The 25,142-nt window shown below is 40.4% G+C and overlaps 1 protein-coding gene across 2 annotated transcripts in view; it reads left to right on the top strand.

Annotated features, from left to right (window-relative positions):
• CDH4 (cadherin 4) overlaps window positions 1–25,142 on the top strand; it is a 706,159-nt gene that overhangs the window by 553,725 nt on the left and 127,292 nt on the right. For both annotated transcript variants that reach the window (XM_032802286.2, XM_032802285.2), the window contains exon 6: window positions 8,772–8,916. In XM_032802286.2, the coding sequence (XP_032658177.1) occupies window positions 8,772–8,916 (145 nt within the window). The remainder of the gene's footprint in view (window positions 1–8,771; window positions 8,917–25,142) is intronic.

Below are 25,142 nucleotides of genomic sequence, written 5' to 3'. Positions count from 1 at the left end.
AACCTCGTTATCTCTAGCTTGCTTGCTAGCATATATATACCTGCCCCTGGAAATTTCCACTACCTGCGTCTGACGAAGTGGGTATTCACCCACGAAAGCTCACGCTCCAAAACCTCTGTTAGTCTATAAGGTGCCACAGGATTCTCTGCTGCATTAACTATCAGAGAATTAATAAATATTAGTAACACCAGAGATGCTTCGATAGTATCTACTGTCTCCCAAAATGTTCTATGTGCAGTGTAATTACAGTGTAATTGGTCTTTGTATTATAATCTACAGCACAGTTACAGTCACAAAGTATTACAAAGTATAACCAAATAGTAAATACAGTCATACAAACTGATTAAAAATGATAGTACTCCTTGCATGCCAGTTGCACAAAACTTCAGTACTTCCTGCGTCTATCCATTAGCTCTTTTCTACAGCAGCTACAAAAAGTTGTTTCATGGATTGCTTTGTATCAGCATTGGACACATCCTTTGGTATCATAATAGTTATTGCTGGAGATGCTATAGTGTCAATGCAATGGTCTGGACTACATCCACCACTATCATATTCCTAACTGCTCTGTCAGAGATGCACACTTTGTTAGCTTTATCAGGTGTCCAGTTAACCAGAGTAACAATGCTTCTGGCCAGGAGTAGAGGGATAAAGAAAATAGATTACCTCTTAAGTTGGATGGAAAGAGAAATTTCCCCTGGACAAAAAAGAATCGGAAGCAAAATTATTTTATCCTCTGTGAAGAACAATAATTTTGTCTGCGGTGCCTGTAAAAATAATGAAGGGGATTATTTTGGAAAAGGAGTATTTGAGATAGAGCCTATGTCGCTTCAGTATTTCAATACTTTTTCAATGCTGCTGGGTCGTTATAATAGCTCAGTTGATATAATTCACAAGCTAACCCCTTTGATGGAGCCGTTATGAGGTCTAGTACAAGACACTCTGAGCCAAAAAAAATGACTTAGTCCATAATAATGACTTATGTGATCCATAATATATAACAAATGTATCCTATAAGTATATTTAGACCAGAAATTTCAGGAAAGCTTGGAAAAGGCTGCCATGAAGTGACTGGTATCACTTCCCCAAAAAACAACTTTAATTTCTAACACCTGGAATCCATGAGGACTTTTTAATCTCATTCATGGGAGTCTCTTTTCTAGAAGGCAAGAGACCTAGACATAACCAAACAACCACAGCCAAATTAAGGGTTAATAAATGATTAATAGATATAATAAGCCTATTACAGGCAGGAGTAGTGTATGACACAACAAATCCTGCGTTTTAGCATGGGATTAGACTAGATGAAACTTGCGGTCCCTTCTAAACCCATGGTTCTGTGATTCTATGTTTTAAATGGGGGTAAGCACATCAGAAGAAGGTATTTATAGATCATTATAAAACTTGATTATAAACAAACTTTTGACCTATTGGACTTTTTAGCAATTGGTTAGTGATTTATTAAACCATAGATTATGCATTTATTAACCCTGTATAACCCATTTATAAATGTACCTTTATATAAAGTGGTAACCCAAAACACTGTGGTGATGCCAATGTCCCAGAGTTACGGGAAGACAGAAAAGGCACTGGGTGCTTATATGCAAGACTTCCCTATATGGGACATAACTAGATCTGTTTGTGATTCTCTCACTACGCAATGAAGACAGAAGTCAGATCTTTAGCTGGTGTTAATCAGCATAGCTCCATCATTATTATTGTAGTTCCTAGGAGCCCCAAGACTCCACTTGATGTTGTACAAACTCAGAACAAAAAAACTCTGAAGAGTCTCTGAAGAGCTTATAGTTTAAGTAGGCAACAGACACAGGGTATGGGAAGAGGTGTGACCCCCCCTCCCCAGCAGAGGAAGCAATGGGATGGCCGCAAGCATCATGTTAGATGCAGGATTTATTTTTCCCTTTAGGTGGGCATACTAGGGAGAGGATAGGCTAAATGGGAGGAAAATGGAAGGGAGATGGGACATGGGAGGAAAGGGGGAAAGCAGAGGAGAATAGGGTAAGGGGGCAGTTGTGGAATGAAGCTCAGTTGAAGAGACTGAAAGGGAGGGGCTGGGGAAGATTCAAGCAAACAGTCTATCAGCACAGGGCAGAGAAAGTCCAGTCAAAACTAGTGAAAGTTTCCCATAGGACCAGCAGTCCCTGCTTTGGCTGCTTCTGCCCCTACCAGCGGGTGTGTCTGGCTGGCTTCCCTCTGTAGTTTTCTGCCATGCCACATGTTGGGGGAGGACGGGAGGCAGCGTTTGGTCCTAGTGCCCTCAGAGCGGGGAAGTCTCCTGTGCAGGTGTGATGCATTCTTTCTATAGGGCGGGGCACGAGGCCTTGCCCCCTCCATAGCCCCACCCCTGCCTCTTCTCTTTCCCCCCAAAGCCCCATCCCCTAGCCAAGCTGGAGCCGGGCCAGGGAGCCCAGGCTCCTCCATCTGCCCAGGATGCGGGCAGGGGCTGAGTGCAGCCCCAAGTCCCTCACTCAGTGCAGGTGGAGGGTCCACAACTCCCCACAACTGCCTGCATGGCTTTTACCCCAACCCGGCTCTGGCTTCTGGGCTGGCCTGGGGGCGGGGCCTCAAGGGCCAAAGATCCATAGCCAGGCCATGGTAAGAGTGAACCCTCCATCTGCGTTGGGTGGGGAGCCCGGGTGTGGGTACACGGCCCAAGGGCTACCCTCTGGCCAGCCCACCCTGGGCAGGTGGAGGGTCTGCAGCTCCCCACAGCTGCCAGGGCTCCCTAGGCCACTCTTACCCGGGTCAGGCTCCAGTTTCCAGCCTGGCTGAGAGCAGGGCCTCAGGAGGAAGAGGAGGGGCAGGGAGGCGAGCCCATGGCGAAAAGTGGGAGGGTCATAGCCCCTTGGACCTCTCTATTCTGGTGCACCTGCTACTGTGCACAGTTCTGGGACCAGGGAGATGCTGAGGGAGGAGTGACCCTGGCTGGACCCCATGTTTCCTCCTCCCCTGCAATACAGCAGTCCCTGCTTTGGTTCCTTCTGCCCCAGCTGGCATCTATGGCTGGCTTCTCTTTGGCTCCAGTGAAGTTAATTGGGCTTATGCCAATTTCTCATATCTGAGGGTCCTGCCAATAAGCACCAATATTACTAAAAACAGGCCTGACCTCGGACCCAGACACATCTGAACTTTGGGAAAATTTGGATCCAGATTCAGGTTTGGGTCTGAATTTTACAGCTCAGTTCATCTCTAGGTATTATTAATACCTAATGAAGATTCTTCTTAGCTCACATAATAGAGTCCTGGGGCCAGATTTTCAGCTGGTATAAATCCACTTGAGATCAGTGGAACTATACTGATCTACGCCAGGTAAAGATCTGGCTGTTGGGTTTTTAGCATTTAACATATTGGGTTATTTTCTGTGTGCCACAGGCTAGCATTTCAGCTGTGATGGCTTTGTATGATATATGCAGCTCCATTTCTTTACAGCCCCACGTGGAGCTAAATCTTTTCAGCATCTCTGTTGGCATCACATGCTGTCCATGTTTATTTTATTTCTAAATAACCTAAAAGTCAATAAAAAAAAATCTTCCTGAGAATTAGGGAGGACACATGCCAGAGTTCTGTTTCATTAACTCCCATGTTTTCCATGTATACTTTTTTGTATAATTATCCTGATTGCGTCAAGATTGCTCTTTCTAAAGCACTCATCTTTTAATTCTCCACATTAGAAAGCATTTGCCTGATGAAACCCACCTATTTTCCGAGATGAACCATATCAATTTTTAATTATTTTGGTAGTTCTGAAGCAGAACTCGCCTGTCAGCTTTTAATATTTCTCTTGAGCTTCAGAGGGATGGATTTTCCAAGGCTCTGATTCGTTGCAGCAGTACGTTCTCTGTTACATGGGTGTCTGTGTGTCTCAGTTTTTAAACAGTGCCAAATAACTTTCAGGAGATACCAGTGTTTAATTTGGATCACTTCTCTTGATCCTGGTCAACCTGAGTTCTCATCAGCTCTCTGTGTTGTAGGTGATGACTCTGTACTTGCACTCATGGACAGATCAGTGCCTCCTGGTGCTTTTCTGATTATTTCAGGTGCCAGAACTTCCTATCAAACTGCAGTCAGTAGTGAAGGGCAAACAGACTGGTTGGTCTCTCACGTATTTTCAAGCTTTGTTAACAAAACACCATCACCATAAAACCTAATATTTAGCAGTCCGGCAACGATATTCAATTAACATGCTTCATTTATGTGCCTGGTTTTAAATATAGATATAGGGTGGAATAGTCCCAACCAGCACTTTGCTTCCATTAACACTTTTATGAAATATCATTCAGTCAGAGATGTCTGGACAAGGGGAGATTGGTTTAGACTGTGTGGGAGACAAAAAATATTTGCAGTGTTGTAGCCATGTTGGTCCCAGATTATTAGAGAGACAAGGGGGATGAGAGAATATATTTTATTGGACCAACTTCTGTTGGTGAAAAAGACCAACTTACAAGCTTACACGGAGCTCTTCATTGTTTCTGTGTAGCTCGAAAGCTTGCCTTTTGCACCAACGGAAGTTGGTATAATAAAAGATATTACCTAACCCACCTGTCTCTGGGAGACAAAAAGACAGTTAGAAACAAGGAATTTGACCTAGAGAAACCAGTACTATTTGCAATAATATTTTGAACCACGTTTACAAAAGCGTATGTGTAATTCTGGTCATTTGTGCCATAAGAACTCGATTTACATGTTTAATCATGATAAAGTGTGTGCAAATTAGGCACAGAATTGTATTCCTAGTTTTTAAAAAAGATCTGTCACTTACCGATCATACATATTTATATTAATTGTATTAGTGCAGAAGTAGTATTTATATTTAACACATTTCACTGTGTTGACTTTGACTAACTACCTTCAGATAGCACCAGCCTCCAGTGTCATCAATAATCATGATGCTGAAGCATTTGTATGCCAACAGCTACATTTGCGCTAGAAATTGTCTGTGGAGAAAACACAGAGACCAGTGGTAGCTGCTGCCTAAATACGTCAATGAAGACTGTCATACTTTTAAAAATATTTGTTCAAGAGGACTGGCCAGCTCTTTGACTGATATGAAATGGAACTATAACTACTTCCACTAACAGAGGATCTGGATCACTAGCTAGACTTTATTTATATTTATGAATCCGATACAATAGCTGTTGGATTCCAACATTTTCCATTGTTCCTATTTATTATTTCTCTAACCTTCAGCCAAGACCATGCTTTTCACTTTGTGACAACTTTAATGTTTAATTTTAACCTTAATAAACAGTTACTAAATACCCCTCCAAGAACCCAATCGAAATTCCACCTGATGGTCTCCCATTTGAATGCTTTGGTGTGCTCCTACCTTCTCTTCTACCCAAGGCTGTGGCCTTTCAGACAATGGTTTCTCAGTTCCAGAAGACTTTAGTCCCTTCCTGAATCTGAGTGTGCTCCGTTCCAGTTGTCAGAAGCAAACATGACGGTTGTTTAGTCACCTTCTTCGCCCTTCCCCCCTGAACAGCTCACATACTATGAAAAAGCACTTAAGTGTATCAACTTCTAATCCCATCCGTTGTCTTATCACATCATCCATCATATAGCAGATGGAACTTGATTGCTGCCCTGCCTGCTGAGCACTGTGTGAGACTAAATCATGCATACTGAATAAATAAGTCATAGTCATATATACTTGTGGAGCAAGAAAATTTAAAATATGCTGGGCTTCATGATGATGTGGTATGTCTGTGTTTCCTATTTTGAGAGCTCCACACTAGTTCGAGGGTGGAGGGTGGGAGGGATTGCAGGACAGAAGAGAAGATGGAAGAGGGCAAGGAAAGCTCCCTAATATCTGCTCCACCCTGTCCCTCCTTTAAACATGCCTCAAAGCCGCAGGTGACCCCTTGAAAGCCACCTGTCTTCCCTCCCTGCTCCTGCAAAGAACTCTAATGTAGCCAGCCCCTGGAGTGACTCTTGTTGTGCATTGTTATAGACTCAGACAGCAGCCTGCTAGACTTGAGCATCTCTTTCCCAGGGAGTTCATGTCAACTGTAGTTGACGCTAGCAGATGGTCCTGACCCTCAGGTAAGGCGCATATAGCCTACAAAAGAATATGGAGGAAGGTCATTGCCAAGTGAGAACAACCAAAAGAGCACAGAAAGAGTAAAAAAATACACAAAAAAGGACAAGGAAAACAGGCAAAAAGGAGGGGGAGAGAGAGAGAAAAAAATGGTCAGAAAGGAGGCAGTAACAACCACACAAGGGGGATGACATAAGAGGAACTGTGAGGGCACCCAGTCATCAATGCAAACCGGAGGGGTGCAGGGGGATCAGCAATGGGATGGCAGTGCTCTATGTTTGGATTGCATGTTAAATCAAAGGGTGCGTATCGCCAAATTCAATCCATCATGCAAGCCTGAGCTCAGCTGTCCATACTCTCAAGTACTGTTCTCACCTTCAGAATTCAGGTTTGAGGCTCTAATGCTGATGTTACCATGGAGCAGGGGAGCCTCATGCGTGTGTATCACTGCAGGTTTAGTGAGATAACTACGGTCTTGCTTATTGAATTTTTTTCTTGAGTGAATCAGAAACATATGCATATGTACATGGGCATATGTGTGTGACAAGCAGATAGACGTGCAGTGCTGAGAAATTACTTACTTCTGGAGATTTCAAACAAGAGCTATCAAATGTAATTAAAATTTGGGGAGATGAGGAGCCAGATCTGAAAAAGAAAGATACCGGCTTTGCACTCTGCTTTATCTCTGAATAGAGCCGTTTCTGCTCCTGAAAATGCAGCAAGAAGAAGTCCAGTGAGGCTTCAGTTTGAAGATAATAACTTTAATTTTAGCTCAGAATTACTTTTTTTCAAAGTCAATCTGACCTTTGACTTGTAAAAGTTATTGAATTGCTACATCTGACATAATGAAGGATAGCTCTGCTGACACAAGTCAGAGCAGTTTATACGTAGGCATGAAATGCAAATATTAAGAGCACTAAGAATCAGGAAACGCAAATGAGATAGTCTGTATTAAAAATGAAGTCAGCCTTTTTAATATTTAAAAAAAATTGATTTTTAACCTTTTTTTGAAAAAAAATGTCCGCCATCAGTCTGTGTGGCAGTTTGCTCTCTTCCCTGGATTAAATCTCAGTCCAGCCTATCAAATATAACGTGATTATATTTGTTAAACCTTCTTGGAAAACATACACAAAGTGGAAAAATCCCATCAATCATAGTCTCGGCAAAAGCAAAGACTGAAATCAATATTAATACAATTAGCACTCTTACATACTATGCATCAGAACTACATACGTTCTTTGACACATTGTGCCTGAATTTTTAGAAGTGCTGAGCATCTGCAGCTTCAACTGAAATGAATGGGAACTGGAGGTACCAGCACATCTCAACATCTAGGCCGTTATACATTAGGAATCTTGTAGGGGAAAGCATGATAGCAGGTGGTATAATATGAGGAATTCACTAAGGGCCGATTGGGCAAGCCTACTTGTGTATCCGGTGTTAAAGTGACAGTCCTGTTTTTCTAGACAGCAGTTTCACCAATCTCCTTTTATGTGGCGTTTTCATTCTTCATTCATCAGCATTTCAGAATCTGCCCCTGAAGTTTTGAACACTGTCTCTAATTTTTATGTCAGTGCAGGGATTCAGCAGTGCTCACTAGTACTGAAATGAGGGAAAGTGACAAAATTAAAGCTGCAACGCTCTCCCAGAGGCAGATGTCTCTCCATTGGTCAACTTAACTCAGGCTCAACACAAGACTTTCATAGCCAGTCCTTCTTCCAAGCCAGCGTCAATAAATACCTTCAGTTCACGACCCATTTAGAGCAGCCATCTGTTGCATATAATGAAGGAGCTATCCATTTTTTCTCACCTGATTACTGATTGTTCCAGAGTATTGTTGATTGCTTTGTTTTATTAATCACTCATTTTGACGTGCTGTATCTGTCCCTTTTATTCTGAAAACAGATGGTCTCGGTTTCCAGCATTATTATCAATAGTTAGGTCTAATAAGATGGGGTCCCAGTGCCATTTTAACTGAGAACTCAGCAGTACAGTGCTGGCTAGTATAATGTTGCATCACTGATGCTGTAGTTAATGTTGAGACAGGCTTCCCATTCTTAACTATACATGGGTCTCCCCTTTGGAGAAATTGAATAAGCATTGGGCAAGGACCATCTTTTTGTTCAGTGTTTGTATCGCACCTAGGAACATGGTTGCTGTACATGACTAGTGCTCTTTGGGTGCTACAGAATACAAATAATGATAATAACAATAGTATCAACAATTATGAGATCTCTTCACTTATTAATTACCACACGTCATTGTGGCCACAAAGCAATGTGAGATTCCATGGTACATTACTGAAGTTCTTGTGACCAGTGCAAAATAAACCCATGTCATCATGGTATTAGTAACAGTAAGCAAAACTTAGTCTTTGGAGATTGCCAAGCAACAATTACTACTTTTCTTAAACTACTTAAAAGTAGTGATTTGTTAGCCGTGGAGAAAATGTTTCTTTTAGCTGATAAAGTTATTTGCGTTTCTATTTACTATTATTATTTGAAAATGATTTTTAATATTGGGCCCTGTGTGAAACGTTATGTATCCTGCAGCGCCCAGATGAAAACCCGATGTCTGGTTTCCACTGGAAAAATGACATTCCTATAGTTTAATTTTTGGAAAGAATTTAAATGGTGAAGTCAATGCTGACAAAACTCTATCTTTCATCCAATGAATTCTGTCATTGACATTATGCTTCCACTGTGTTTATTTCCAGCTGAGGGCACATGCAGTGGATATGAATGGAAACAAGGTGGAGAACCCCATTGACCTCTACATCTATGTGATTGATATGAATGACAACAGGCCTGAGTTTATAAACCAAGTCTATAATGGATCTGTTGATGAAGGATCTAAACCAGGTAGAGTTGGAAGAGCTCTTATGATAAGTCTAAGTCTTCAAATATAAAGCACAAGTTGGTTTGATCACATGTTCTATGACTCCTCTTGATGCTCAGGGATTGTTGTTTTTTGTAAAATATTGGTGAAAACTTGAAAAGTTTAGCTGAACCACCATAAACATTGAAGGGGAGGAGGTGTAGAGTTGGATAAAATGGGAGCTGCATCCAAATCACACTACTTGGAAGTTTTATTTGCAAAAGCAACTGCTGACGCTTTGTAAAATCAAACCTGGTGTTGCCTGTCTCGAGTGTTTGTTACATTTACAGTATTCTACAGTAATATGTAATCAGTACAGTAATAATGATAGAATCCTAAAAAGAAAAGCAAACCCTGCAGTGATCTTGACTTTTACCTGACTGTATGCTTGAAATACTGTAGATCTGGCTGACTGAAACGTAATCCAATCATTTGTAAGCTCAGTGTTTACCATCCACTCAGAGTCCAATAAGATCTGTGTCCCAAGTTGTGGAAAAACTACTCATATGGGACCTGATCCAAAAATTGTTGTAGTAAATTACAAGGTTCCCACTGACTTCATGGTGTCTGCTCTCAGGCTATGTTTTTTCTGCTGATTGTGAATTATGCAGAGATCTGAGACCAGATTTTCAAAAATATTAAGTGTGCAAGTTCTCATGCAAAATCAGTGAGTACCTAATTTGTATATACAGTTGAGGTAATGGTGCAAGCATTAGCACATTTAAGAAGTCTTTGGAAAAATGTAGCCTTTTTTAACATTTTCCTTCCAAATATACTGTTGATTCATTATTGGGGGTAGAGCATAAAAAGGCAGTTTACAAGATGGTAAATGGTTTGCTTTAGCTTATTGCTGAATTTAACTAATATGAATGTATTCATTATTTAATGAAGAAGTGGAGATTGTGTTGTGAAAACTATTGCCACTATTTTTAGGTAAACTGCTATAAAATACAACGCTCCTAAAGCCTTAATGAGATTCCCCGCCCCCCGAATAAATTTATCTTCAGTTGTTTACATGTAGAAGGGTTAAACATCACATGACTTTTGGTTTGTGTCAGCAAACATTTATCATTACTTCTCTGCTGCCTGAGGTAGTTGGCATAGAGAAGTCTCCGGAGACCACTGTTTTTAACAAGGTGAATTGCAATCCTGATTGATCGTCTTTCAGCAGTGTGAAGAATGGCTCTTGTGGTGACATGTCATGGGAACAAAGTGTGACATTATTTCTTGAGGAAAGAACATTACATAGCTTCCCTCTTGGTATGTTTGAGGTAGGGATGCACCAAAGCTTCAAAGTTCTCATCCAGATTCTGATCCTCAGAGTTGAGCTGTAAAGAAACTGAACTGATCATTCTGACGACTCTTTCACAGAGAAGGTTTTTTTCCCTTCTGTTACGCTAAGGCCACGTGGGGCTTCCACATATAAGTTATCAAGATCTGAAGTGCTGATTGAAATAAGCCATGATGCTCATGAGATTTCCATAACAAATCAGACTTCTCACATCTTATTCTAAAATAAATCAGTATTGAAAGTGTTCCCAAATGTTTAACTAGTTCTGCTCATTAGGATGAGGGAAGGAGTAAATTGCAGCCCTTTCTTGTTTGAAATCCAGATAAACCTATCAGCCATTAAATCAGAATAGGACTACAAAATACTTGTGCCTCTGGTCATACCAGTGATTTTTGGTATTCTGAATCCCAGTCCAGTATGCCTACCTTTAAGGCAGGTAAATGGGAAGCAGTCTGTTTTATTCAAAAGCAATTACATTTGCCTTTGATGCATTTGTTTTTCCTCCTTTCTTGTTTAATCAGTATTCTTTTAAAGGTTTGTAATAGTTATTGAATTCCTGTTTCTTGCCTCTCTAAACCCATCTGGGGACTTGGGTGTCTGCGAAACATGTCAATAATTGTGAGATTATGTCTTTGAGATAATGATGGAGAGATCATAGAGTTAGGTTGTGGAACCTGTGCACTCCTCACCCTCTTCAAACCAAGGCATCACTGTTTTGTGTGGAGACATATGTCATAAGTAGATAGGTAAGGTAAGGGTTAAGTTTCTTTTACCTGGAAAGGGTAACCAAACACCTGACCAGAGGACCAATCAGAGAACTGGATTGTTTAAAGTCAGGGGCGGGAATTTGTATACTCGGGGGCTTTTTGTTTCTCGGTGTGAGTAAACAAGGTTTCCTCCAACTCCTTCTTATCTCAAATATTATACCAAAAGTCTGTGTACAAAGAACCCAAAGCCATTCGGCTGTGAGGAGCTTTGGGTTGTATTTACAGATGTGGTTGCTGGGTCTTTGTTGTTTCCTCGGCTGTGAGGGACAGCTACCTTGCTGATTCCAATCTTCTCTCATTCTATAAGGGGCAGTGAGTACAAACCGGGAACAAAGTAAAATCGGCTATGATATGTTTGCTTTGTACTTACTGTGTGTGATTGCTGGTCTATTTAAATTGGCTATTTTTTTAAATCAGACTGGGTATTCAGATTTCTTTAGTAGGAGCCGTATAAATGTTTATGCAATTTATTAGTCTGTATTGTCTTTTCTATATAAAGCTTTCTTTTTTTTCAAAACTGTGGAAGTTTCTTTTCTAGTAAGGCAGAGAAAGTGAAACCTTCTATATCAGGTACCTGTCTCCCTCACGGGAAGGCAGGCACGGGGAAAGGCAAAGCCAAGCTGTTGGTATTTTGCATCTCAATTGTCCTGAGGGTAGAGAACGCTTATCTCTTGGGAAGCAGAGAAACCGGTTTCTTGATACTCGCAGGCTAGACCAAGAGACAAGCCTGGGAAGGAGGGGGGAAGGGGTTTTCTCCCCTGCTTTTAGCATCCAAGGGATTTGGAATCTGGGTGTCCCACCAAGGAAGGGTTGGGGACACCAGAGAGAGGAAAGGGGGGTCAGGCCCTATAATTCCTGACCTGGTGGCAGCCTATCAGATCTAAACTGGAGATTAAGCTTAGAGGATTTCATGCGAGTACCTTATATTTGAACTCTAATGTTCAAATTAAGGAATATTACTTGACAACATATATATAGCTAAAATGAAGTACACCTCATATTTAGCTAAGCATGAAGCTCCCAGAGACTTGAAAACATACTTTTTCACTCAAGTTATATCAGGACATTACAGTAATAAGAGAGTATGACACTAGATCTTCGGAAATGCAAAAAAACTGCAGCCAGGATTGCTAATTATTCATCACAACAATCGACAAATGAAAGGTATAACAAATATTCCTACAGAAAACAAAAGGCAAAATATGTTCACCGTTGATTCAACAATTTATTACATTATATGTTTAGACTCACACAGTTCTGCTTCAAGCAAGCTGAAAAAAAAAAAGTCTTATGTGATGTAGCAGATCAGCATTCATTGCCATGAAAGGTACATTTCACTCCTATTGAACTCCTTCTCGGGACTTTGACTATTCATCTCTGACTAGCCCCTTGATTACTCTTTCTGACACTTGCTACTTAGGAAAGTAACTGTATTATCCTGGATAAGTGTTGACTTTAATAGCAACCACTACCCATGGGCCAAAATCCTGTTGAACGTAGTGGAAATTTTGCTCAAGTGAAAATAGTAAAGAACTCAAGATCTGACCGATGGAAATTTCCCAGCGAGAATAAAATATATGCAGATGAGCAGAGCACAGTGACCTTGAAATACAAGGGAAAGCCCCTGTGAGACTGATTAACAGGATCACTAGACCAGATCACCTCTGAAGTGACAACAAAGAACTCTGTTGTGCCGTTACAGCACATCCCTGAGTAAGGGGCAGAGTGGAGCTGCCCCAGCCCAGGGGGAGCTGCAGAAGGGATTGTGCCTCAAGAGGATGCTGCAGCATATACAGAGTTGCCAAGTGCAGCATGCTCCCTTCTCAACAGCCAGCAAGCTCCAGTGCAGAGTGAGGAGGAGCTAGCGTTTGCTTACTCCCTGTCACGTGTGGGGTGGCTATTGCCTCTGGTGAGACAAGCAGGAGGGAACATTCCCTGTGTTCAGGAGAGCCCAGGCACAGCAAACTGTGCCTGGCCTTTGTTGTGAGTGGTGGAGGTCCAGTCAAAAGATGGCCTGAAGAGTTCTGTGCCAAGGATCCAAAAGAAGGTGCTGAGCTTCATGATGTTGGGAATGCAGAGGGTGGATGAATTGCAAATATGCGATGTGGCTAGTTCATCCTGTGTGTCACACCAGGTTTAAAACTTACACATCCTTAAAACATAGAAATAGCCTTCCTTGGCCATCTAGACTGACCAAGAGCCAGGAGAAGGCGGGTGCAGAAGGATGGAGAGACTTATTCAAAGACGGTCCGAACTGATTTTTGTTGAACAGGTCTTCATGGCACTCTCCAACAGACTGCCCAAGTTTCCAGAGAATGTACTGTCTGAGGGGTGCCAGTCACCACTGTAATCAGACCTGGACAGGAATGCTGACCGGAGCTCATGTATTATTAATTATAATCTATTATTATCGAGTAAGATTCTGCTCTCCTTATATTGAATAGTACCATATGCCATGTGTAGTCCCTTTGAAATTAATGGAATTATCCCTTGCAGAGTAACGTACTACTCTGTATGAATAGGGGTGTCACTCTCTGGTCCTTATACAATCCCCAAATGTGTGCTAGATGCTGTATTGAAATGTATCTCTTTTCCCTTCTTTGATACTTTGCAATAAATTCTTCCTTGCGGTTTCTAGTTTATTTAGTCTAAGGGTATGCAGATGAACCCTTTAGTTTTTAAAATGCAGAGCCTTCCAAACAAACACAGAACATGAATAGTTATGTGTGATATTTTTCCCCACAGAATCATCTCCCCCCCACCCCCCACACAGACACTCAAGTTGTTTTTGATTTAATGCACCACTGTTTGAAAGTGTATCTTAAAAGGCCGTGTTTTACTCACACTGAATAATGTTCTGCTTCTTTGAACTTTGCCTCTATATGAAGAACACAGCTAAGTTTAAAAAACGCTGCTGCAAGCTAGCGCTGAAATTCCCCTGGTCCCTCCGGCAGCCTTAATCAGCGAAGTTCTAGTTCCCTCATAACTGTAGAACTTTCCTTTCAAGAGCTGATAAAGCTGTATGGATTGCACAGCTTCTTTTCTGAATGTAGTATGTGCTGCATGAATTCTCTTGTACCTTTAAAGCTTATTTCTGTGAACCAGGGCAAACTAGCTTACTGGGTAATAGCCAGAGGAAAAAATCCTTCTTCTTCTTACCATGCTTCACAGAATCCTCTTGCAAATATTTTTACCAGTTACTGCCTGATACAAACTTTAGCTACTAGAGTTTTACAGCAGTTCTTGTACAGGATTGCGGGATCCTAGGGATATCTTGTAAGAGTAATGTTGGCTGGGAATTGGATTTTCCATTTCATGGGAAATTCTGTGATTTTGAATTTTTTTCCCTTCCAAAATAGAATGAAAACAAAACAAAAAAATGAAATTTCCCATGAAATGGAATTGTGGCAAAAGTTTAATTTCAGTGTGATCAGAATGTTGTATTTTGATAAAATCTAAATGTTTCATTCCAATTTTGACTTTACATGTTATATTATATAATATAATATTTTAAAAAATTGAAATGAAAGATGTTTTGAAATGGGAAATCAAAACATTCTGCTCCAAAAAAGTCTAACAAGTATCAACCTTATCCAAATGCTTCACTCAGCAGCTTTTTGTTTTTGTTTTTTCATAATGAAATTTTGTCAAAATTTTGTAAGAAAAAAAAAGTTTCACTTTTGACAAATTGGCATTTTCCTCTGGAAGAACCTTCAGTTGGAAGATTTCCTACAAGCTCTATGTGGGAGTCATTTTAATATTAACCCATCCCTTATCTCCCCCCACCTATGGCCTAGGTGAAATACTGGACCCTTTGAAGTCCATAGCAAAACTCCTATTGACTTCCATGATGCCAGAATTTCACCTCTCCCTATTCTTCATTTGATTTTTTAGCATTTTGTTAAGCTGAAGGGCACAGTTGACACCAGTTTCTTACTCCTGAATGAACTGGAAGCTCTAAGCATCATGGGTAAACCTCCAAAGGAACAGAACATTATAATTGATACTCTTTAAGTGAAAAATGTTGTAATTAAAATTCGCTGCCTCCCCCTAACTCCGTGCAATTCTGATAGTGTGACTCTTGATATTGATGTCACCTAAAAAATTAAATAGCTGGGAGCAAAATCTACATGTAGCAAATTGAGTTAAAGAAATCTCATAAAAATAAATATTCTATATAATTCTATTTTTAAAGCAGCTTATGCTATTAGTGCCCCAGTTATTTGTTTATTTTATTTCTATGCTAGCAGAGATTCCCTTGAGAGATTAACACCATGGACTAATGCACAGATGGGGCGAGATACTTGAAAGTCATCTGAATATTAAGAATTTAAATCTTTAGCCTCAATGATTTGAACAGAAAAGCCAATTATGGGGCTGAATTAGTTTTCAAATTAAACTGCAATTTAAGGCTTGTGAAATTAATCCTACAAGGCATAGAATTGCATTTATACATAGACTTGTATGAAGCACTGAGGTTCTGAATTCCTGGCTCTTTCCTCTCATTCACCTCATAGCACAGTTAGCAAAGAGATGCTCATCACCCTGAAGGTTGTATTTCCACTTAAATTACAAGTGGGGGGAGTGTCGTAGGTGGTAAAATTGTTGTGAGAGAGGAAATGAAAATGGCACAGGTAAAGTTCCAGAGTCAGTGGCAATAAGAACAATCATTTTTAAATGCTGGCAGGAGACAGTAAGTGAAAAACACTTCCTTCCCTTTTGAATTTGAATTAATACAAAAAACACTATGTTGAAGCTAATAATCGCAACTTTAATACAGTCAGTGTTGTTTTACAAGCTTGGAGGCAAATCATTTTCGTTATTCTTTATTTAAGGCCTTGATTCAGCAAGGCACTTAAATGTGTGCCTAAGTCTTGCTTAAGCCAATCGGACTTGCTTAAGCAATTTGCTGAATGAGGATGAACTTAAATATGTGCTTAAAGTTAAGCACGTCTGCAAGTGCTTTGTCCTATCAGAGCCTTACTAAATTAGGAGTACTCAGAAAAATACAAGTCAAAGACATTATAACATACTCATGAACTGGAAACAGTGGGTTATCACTTACCACATCCCAGCATCAATGTGTATATGTGACTATATAGGGCCAGGTCTTCATCATAAGCTATATTGATTTCAGTGGAACTACAGTGAATGACACAACTGAGGATCTGATCCACAGTGAAAAAAAGACTTATACTTGAAACTGGATGTCAAAGCACATGTGTGGGGTGAGTGGGTGTAGACCCAGAAATATGATGAAAGTATCTCAAACATATAAGCTACTTCTTTGACTCTTGAAATTGTCTAGTATTATTCTTATTTTTTTTGGACAAAATTAATGATACCTGTACCCTTAAAAGTCTAAGCCTGTTCTCTACCAAATGGAAAAAAAGAGACCTAAAATGGATGCAATTTAAGTGTCACTCAGCAAGAGAAGAATCTGCCTCTCTCAACATCAGCCAGATTTATTCACTTCAGTCATTATTACCATTCATGATCAAATTCCACATTACTATGTATATAGTGAAATCTTGTGGGGGATCCTACCCTGCGTGAGAGTGTGTTTTTCTAATTGCATTTTCTTCCTAATCAGCATTAGAGCTAGGAAAGCATAGAAATAGCAAAAGTATCATCATCCTTAAAGGGATAACACTTAAAAACTCATCTAATTGCCTTATTAACAGAATCTGATTCAGCAGTTTTCTCAGTCTTACCAGATGCATTATCGCTATGTTCATCATACAGTCGATTTAAATATCTTAATGCTACCTCAATCTGTTCAGTTTCGGTAGAGGCTAATCTCATCCTTGCATTTTGTAAACTATTAAAAATGGCTTCATCTGACCCACCCTCTTCTCTCTTTGACACGTTGCACATAAATTTAGGACAGACAATATCTTCTTTCAAGTCTTTTGGTCAGCCATGCACCATTCTGAGATAAGAAAGTGCTCATATGCAACCACATTTTACTGCTTTCCATTTTGTGTGAAAACTGGGTAGTTATGAAATAGTTTGCTTACTTATTTTTTAGTATAGAAACAGCCAGTCCCAGTAGCAATGCAGTGAATTATAGGGCTCAAGAAGAAAAAAATCCACATCCAAAAACTCTGATACTTTTCCCTTCAAAGAAAATGGCCAAGTTGATATAAAGAAAAATTGGTTGAAATAGTCTTCTGAGACCAGTCTGGAAATAAATTATAGCAATGCAGTAGCCCATCCACTGCAATGTTTTTACCAAACAACCACAAATAATGTACCATATACCTATGGGAAAACATAATCAAGACACATTATTTAAAAGAATAGAAACAAATAAGTTGATAGCAGTGGAGAGTTGTGAAGCATCATGCTAACTATTCTTACAGTGGTCCTCCAGCAAGTAGTTAATAGTCAAAAACAATCACGAATCTCGTCCTTTATTAAATCTGCCACTGGTTTTGTGCATGTGTGTGTGCGCGCGTGTGTGTGTGTGTAACATGTTCTGCAAGAAAACTATGCAGTCTACACAGTTTCACCTTGTAGACTAAAGGACAAATTTTCTGCTGACCTAACTGCATTGAAGTCAGTGAACTTTGGCCCTACCTGGTCACCTAGCATCACCAAGTCTTATCAGTCAACAGCAAATGAAAATAACTAAATATGCTTGAAGAGATGGAATAGGTGTCAAACAAATCTTGCATCTTTTCTGGAGACATCCTGTGCAGCTGCTGTAACCGATCCAGCAGTTTCCCTCAATATCCTTGAAAAACCTTATTGTCTTAAGTTTGTCTCTTTGGGTCTACTGTACTAAATGCAAAGTTTATATATTATTCTGGGCCAGGATTGTATGCAACTTCTCTAGGGGAGAGATGTGATGAGAAGGCTGAATGAACAAAGGACTATATCAAACAATGTGCCAGACATGAATGGTCTTTTCAGACAATACATGTCTTCCTGGAAAATACCTAAGGAGAAGTTAATGCAAATCCCTCACCTCTGGTTATGCAAAAATCCAGTCTTTTGAAACTATGCCCTGTTTTTGTCTGCTGATCACCTTTTACATGAGACCAATCTCATAGGCCTAAGCTGTATCAGGGAAAGACTATCTGTTCACTGGTGTGCCATTTCTGAGCTAAAGCTGTGAAAGCTTGTAACCACAGAAAACTCCTTTGTGTGGTTTGAAGGACTGACTCCTACCAGAGCCCTTGTTGGAATTGGGAGGAGATCTCTGGTAAGCTTATTAGCATGTTTGTAGTTTTTTTAATATGTTTCTCTGTAATGCTTTCACTGTAAGAATAAATGTGCTTGCTTATAAAGAGATGTGTGGTAAGTTGTGATTGCTGGCAATTACAGCTGTTCATAACCTTTGGAGAGAAAGTAAAGCACACACACTGGCCTGCTTAGGCAGTCTGGGATGCTGAGAATATCACAGTGCAGGTATTGAACTGTGCAGGCTGGGAAAAACTCCAGTCAGGCTCAAGAGAGACATGGGTCTCTGCTCAAGAGAGCTGACAGCTGAGGATCTGGGGCCCTAGAGTGGGAGCTCTTGCTGGACCATGGAGGGAACAAACTGGTATAGTTGCCCTGATACATTCTTCCAGTTCTCAATCTGTTGAATCTTAGGTACCATCACTGTATATTTTGTTTCTTTAGTTGCATTAATGGCCTCTCACATAGCTCAATTCTGCAGAGAAATGTGGATAGATTTTCTGCTGTGCACTTTAATTTCCACCCTGTTGTGAAAAAAGCCTAACACTTTTTAATTCTTTTTTGGAAATTATGAAACTATATGTTATAATTGTATAGACCACTTTCTTAGTGAAAATTCAAGATACACAATGGTATTGTGCAGTATGTGTGGAGGCCCAGATTTTGTAGAGAAATGTTTGCATAATTTCACTATTTGCATATGCACTTGCCATCGGACATCTGTCTTTCTGTTTGCATGCACAGTTATAGCTGTGCAATATGTGCATGTGCAAATTAGGCATGCAAATAAATTCATGCTTTTATGCAAATTGTGTTGGTTGCTTATAGTTTTGAATATTTTGTCCTAAATCTCTCTTATTCCACTTTTTGAGTTTACTGTGAGAAACAAGAGGTTCCATTTATTAAACTGCCTCATAAGCTGAGGCTCATCCATTTGTTAACTGAAGTCTATTTTGCCTATCTTCGGGTTTTACTTCATATAACTTCTCTGTGGTTCTTTCAGTCTCACCAGGCTGCAGACTACATTCCCAAATCATACAAGAGTTAACCTCAAATCTGGCTATACCTCCGTATGATCTGTACTCAGTGCATTCATTAGTTTTCTTTCCCAAGATGTTTATTTTGTTCTTCAGTTCCAGATGACAGCCCCCTTTCTGATTTTTTCTATCATCTCTCTAGACCCACTTGTTCTCTTTATTCACATTAGGTTGTCTCTTTTTGCCTTGTTTGAGGCTGACAATCTGATGTCTCCAGTAATTAGGGAGTGACATCCTCTGTGAATTAGGTTAATTGCTTGCAAGGTCAAAATATGCCATTGATTACAAAAAAATAATGGTGAAAGAGCATGCCAGGAGCTAGCAGCTACTCCCCAGGGAGCAGCATCTGAAAGAGAAGTGCTGCTTCTACTTTACTTTTCTGTCTATGTGATGCAGGATACAGTTTAGATTAGACGTATTTGCAATTTATTACATCTGCAACAGAATTTCAAGCATCTGTCTCATCTCCATGCCTTGCATTTGTTCATTTAGTTGACACTATTTATTTATTTTGATGACACTACTGCATAAATTTGGTGGGTCTTTTTCTCATTTTGCATTTGGGGTAATGAGAATGTAAAAATGGCTTTTTATCATCTATTTAATCCATTTTTTGTGCACGGTTGAGCTTTAGTCTTAGATACTACAGCGGTTGTCTCTATGCTGGCCTCAAGTTCATATCTTCTAAATTGCCTCTTCTATCATCTTCACTGCTTCGCCGTTTAGTAATGACAGCTCTCCCTATTCTTCATTCATTACATTGATTATCCAGACAATACTTCATTGATTTGAAAATAGTTATTCTGGCATTTCAGTGGCATCCAAGTCTTGCCTCTCCTTATTTGACTAAAATAGTAGGTTTATTTTGTTTCCTTCTTCCTCTCACAGGCTACGGCTTTGCACTCGTGTCTGTCGCCCTTTCCTATGTTTAAAACTTTGAATGATCATGGTATCTGACAAAATACAAGGAGTGAAATCCTGGCCCCATTGACATCAATGACAAGACTCCTGTTCCTTCACCCGAGAAAGTTTCGAACTTATGAGAGTCTCTAGGTCAAAATATAATGCTTAGTTTAACCAGGGCTATTCTGATTCTGATTTGATTTTATATGTTGTTAACTCCAAGTAGAGAAAATACTGGACTGGACTCAGGAGATCTAGGTCCTATTCCCAGCTCTTCTTCTAGGTGACTTTAGTTGCTTCCCCTCTGTGTCTCAGTTTCCCCATCTGTAAAATGGGGATATGGTCAGTGATCTCCCTTGTAAAACATCTTCTAAAAATATCTTCTGATTAAAAAGTGCTGTATAAGAGGTATTATTGTTTCATATTCATATGTATAGGGTTGTGTAGACGGGCTGACTCACCCCTGCAGCACCTCCTGCTGGTGACTTCCGGGAATTAGCTCTTCCAGCTCCAGAGCACCCTCTGCAAGCCGGTGATCCGCCTGTCCTCTGGCCCCCGTGTCCCTCTCAGGTTCCCGGTGCCCTGTTAGCTGGGGTGTTCCCCTCAAGCAGTAACCCCTTTCTCTTTGGGTCTCCCCCTCCCAGGGGGACCCCCACCCACTATTCCCACCTCGCCTCAGTATATGGCTACTGCCAGTCATTGTCTAGCCCCTGCGCCCTGGGGTAGACTGCAGTATCAGCCTACTCATCACTGGCAAGGTTGGGTTTGGACCTGCTGCCTTGGCCTACCCCTGGGCTGCCCTCTGCAACCCCCAGTACCTCTTGGCCATATGCTAGGCTGCAGCCTGGGGTTTTCCAGTCAGGAGCTCCCCAGCTCCTCTGCCTTTCCCCAGCCCTGCTCCACTCAGGTACCCTATGTTCAGCTCCCTGCAACCAGGCCCTTCTCCCTCTACAGGCAGAGGGAGCTTCCTCCTTCTGGCTTCCCTGGCCTTCTTATAAGGCCCTGTTGCTCAGTTTGGGGCATGGCCCCAGCTGCAGCCACTTCCCCTAATCAGCTTTTTCAACCCCTTCCAGGCTGGAGCAGGTGGTCCACCCCCCTGCAGGTTGTTCTCGGGTTCTACAATGCTTCATGAAGGACCTGAATTTTGGTATATCAAACACAGCTGGTCACAGCCGTAATGTGCACCATTTACAGGGAAGTGTAACTCTTGCACTTATTTCAGTTGTAAAGGATCCTGGTTAAAAGTGGCAAGGCCCAAAATGTCCTACCATCGTATAAGCATGTTTTCTGCTTTCAACTATTCCCTTGATGGTTTAAAAGAATATCAGCCCTCCAAAACAAGAGCTTCAGTGGACCTAAAATGCCAATGCCAGATTCTTTGTGAGTTGTTGTGGCTCCATTGGTGCCTTTTGCTTACATTAAGAATCTGTCCCTGAGCATGGCGGCTGGATGAAAATCATGCTCTTGTCCTGCAAACTGGCAGAATTTGACAAGTTGCTTCTCAAAACAAGAGTCTTGTCCGTTTCACTTTTTGCTGGAATCACAATGAAATCATCAAGAAGAGGAGAACAAAGGCAAAGTGCAATTTTCATACACAAGTTCAAGCTGGATAATGGACTGATTCAGCCTGGAACTGAGATTTTTCCAATGGTTGCTGCCTTCAACACTGAAGCAATATTTAAAAGTTATTATTGTAAATGGAGGAGAAGTATTCGTATAACTGTAGCACCCAGAGAACATATTCAGGTTTGGTATCCCGGTGTGTTCAAATATAGGACCAGATTTTGCCGTCCTTATTCTCTGAGCCATATCTTATTCTGCAAGAGGTTTCCTTGGAATGAATGGTATTCCTTGAAGAGTATGTTACTATTCAACATGCGTAAGGGTTTGAGAATCTGACCCAGGGAGTATAAGAGAGCAATTATCAGGATGCTTTTAAATGAGAAATTGTCAGTTTTAGGAGAGCATTACAAATTTTATGCCACTTTTAAAGCATGAACTTTCCATCAGTGATCCTTTTATTCTTCTGCCAATCATTGGTATGTAGAGCATTCACTACATGAGCTTTGCAATTTGTGGGGGGGAAATAAGGAGGAAGGGGAGGATTGCATCAGTTCAAGGCCATTATTAACTTGGGTTAATGAAGATCTAATGTAATATGTTCATCACTACATGTCTGCAGATAATGATTCATTCCTTTTCTATGGGGAGATGATTAAATTAAGTATCTTGTAAGACAAAATTAGACTGAGAAGGTTAACCAACCTTTAATGATTCTGCAACATTTACCAGCCATTTAAAACCATAAACTATAAGACACAGCTCAATAAAGAATTAATGTTATCACTGAAAACTGCATGAAGTTTGAAGTTTTAGCGTGTCTCTTTCTACACAAGAACAGACAGGGTGGGGGTTATTTTATGTACTTATTTATTGCGTTGGTATGAGGCATAAAGGACAGAGTGGAAGGCTTTTTGTTTTTTGATAAATGCCCCATTAACTCTGCATTAAGTCTAATTAATAAACATCAGTCTTGTTTTTACCCAGCTTAGAATAGAGGTAGTTATGATTCAGTTGTAACATGGAAGTATTAGAGGCCATCTTTTCAAAGAGGTCTGAGTGCGACTGTTCTCAGATTTTGGTTGCACAATTGTAAATCTTAACACTGTGAAAATCCAATCTTTACTGCACAGAAATGAGGTTGCACAGATGTGAGAGAGATCAGAGGTTGAAGACAAAGGGAAAGCGAGAGCAGCAATTAGTCTACAGTTCTTTATTGTTAACATCTGAGCCAGAAAGAATCCACCTTGCCAGTCAGATCCTGGGATGACTTTGCAGAGCTAAACATTTGGGTGCATGCATGTATTTAGGGATACAAATATAATCTTTTTTTTAATTTTATTTTTCCTTATCAAATGGGTATATACAGTATGATCTCGAGTCACTGAGATACAAAGAACCCCACAAAGCCAGTTTTACATAGTAAGTTTTCAATGCAGAACTGCACTTTAGTAATCATTTCCAAACCGAACAATCTTAGGGCTTGGGAAAGTTAATGCCCAGTCTCTAAAAGATGTGAATATGAAGCATGAAAGCTATTCCACTCTAACCCCCTGTATAGAAACTCTCATTCTGCACTAAGTGGATTAATCATCTTTACCAGCCCTGCTCCTCTGGACATAATATATTCTGTAAGGCTCTATCTTGCACTTAATGGTTTCTTTATCACTTCCTCTAATCGTGTGCACATCCCACAGAAAGCCCAATCAATCTGAAGGGGACGTTTTCACATAGTGACACTCATAGGGTATGTCTAGGCAGGGGCTGGAGATGTAATTTTTAGCTCAGGAAAACATACCCATGCTTGTTCTGATCAATCAGTGTAGTCGTCGCAGCATTAGCAGTGAGACGGGATAGCTGCCCCGAGTACGTGCCCAGGGTGTCAGATGGAATCATACTTGGGCAGCTAGCTTGCACCTGCTGCTTGCGCTGCCATGGCCACATTGCTATTTTTAGCATGCTAGCTCAATCAGAGCTAGTGTGGGTATGTCTACCTGAGCTGGAATTACCCCATCAGATCTAATGTACGCATACCCTCTGTCTCAGGTAGGCAGGAGATAAGGGCAACGGATGCCTTCCTATTTCATATATTCAACTGTCATCTGGTTGAAATAAATTTGCATTACTTGACAAAGTCATGTTCAGAAGGCTGCATTTGTTGTAAATTGGAAGGCAAGCACTCTCAAGTTCAGATTCTTGGTATCTTCTTTTTAATGGTAGATCAACTATGCCATGTCATATGTTAACTTTGACTCAGTTGAGATATGAACTTGGCACATTAGTTTTGAAGAGCTAATGTACAGTACTCTTGTCAGCACTATCTGTGCATGATAATTCAATCAGTTGCTTGGGAGAGTTGTTCAACAGGTGTAACAAACTTGATTTAATATTGACATGATTTACTAGGTGGTATATTTTATTTAATAGATATTGTACCTGAAGTGATAAGAAATGTTTCTATTTCAACAGGTAATCTACTGGTATTCATAGGTCATGTGTATATTTTAGTGCAATTATATCAAATACATCTTTCAGATGATGTGTTTCAGCATGTGATACATTACCTGGGTTTGGTCAATGTTCTGTGCTTCATCAGTTCGTGTGTTCTCTTTTAATGAGGTCTGGCTTGTTCATTGTGTTCTTGCACTTGCTCTTCAGATCAGAAATGCACTAAGTTCATGCCTATACCGTGCTTTGCAGAAGTAAAGTGCTGAGTAGTCGTATTAATTATCAGAAACCCATGACAGCTTCAAATCCTGTTTCGGGTTACGAGGAAAAATGGTTTGGTCGTCTCATTCTAGCTCTGCATCTTAAAAACCACCTTGTAATTCATCATGGTTGGCAGTGGCTGACCCAGAAGTGGAACAGTCAGGCTTGCAACACTTTAGCAAGGCTGTTTGGAACAGCTTTCACAGTGTCCGTCCATGACATCAAGTAGAAAAGACCTGTTGGATGATAATGGCCATTTCTTTGCATGCACAGTGGCACACAGCCAGCACTGTTAGTCTGTTATTTTCATTTCTGCTCAATTCAAACACATCACTATATGGGCTAGATTGGGCTCTCCTCACATTGGTGAATCCTTACTCATATGAGTAGCCCCATTAACATCAGTAGGAATCCTCACCTGAGTAAGGGCTGTACAGTCTAACCCTGTATATGTGCCTAGATACTACAATGATGAGTACTGTAGAAATAGATATATTTTATTTCAATTTAAAATATACAAACAAGTATCCCTATGCAAACTATGTAGATAAGCTGACAGTAGTTAGGCTACGTCTACACTACAGGATAATTCCGAATTACATTAAACTGGTTTTATAAAACAGATATTATAAATTCGATTTCACGCGGCCACACTAGGCACAGTAATTCGGTGGTGTGCGTCCATGGTCCGAAGCTAGCGTCGATTTCTGGAGCGTTGCATTGTGGGTAGCTATTCCATAGCTATCCCATAGTTC

The sequence above is a fragment of the Chelonoidis abingdonii genome, chromosome 14 (assembly GCF_003597395.2).
Source record: "Chelonoidis abingdonii isolate Lonesome George chromosome 14, CheloAbing_2.0, whole genome shotgun sequence".
Classification (NCBI taxonomy): Eukaryota; Metazoa; Chordata; order Testudines; family Testudinidae; genus Chelonoidis; species Chelonoidis abingdonii.
Note: the sequence above shows the minus strand (reverse complement) of the source record. Positions and strands in the feature narration are given on the sequence as shown.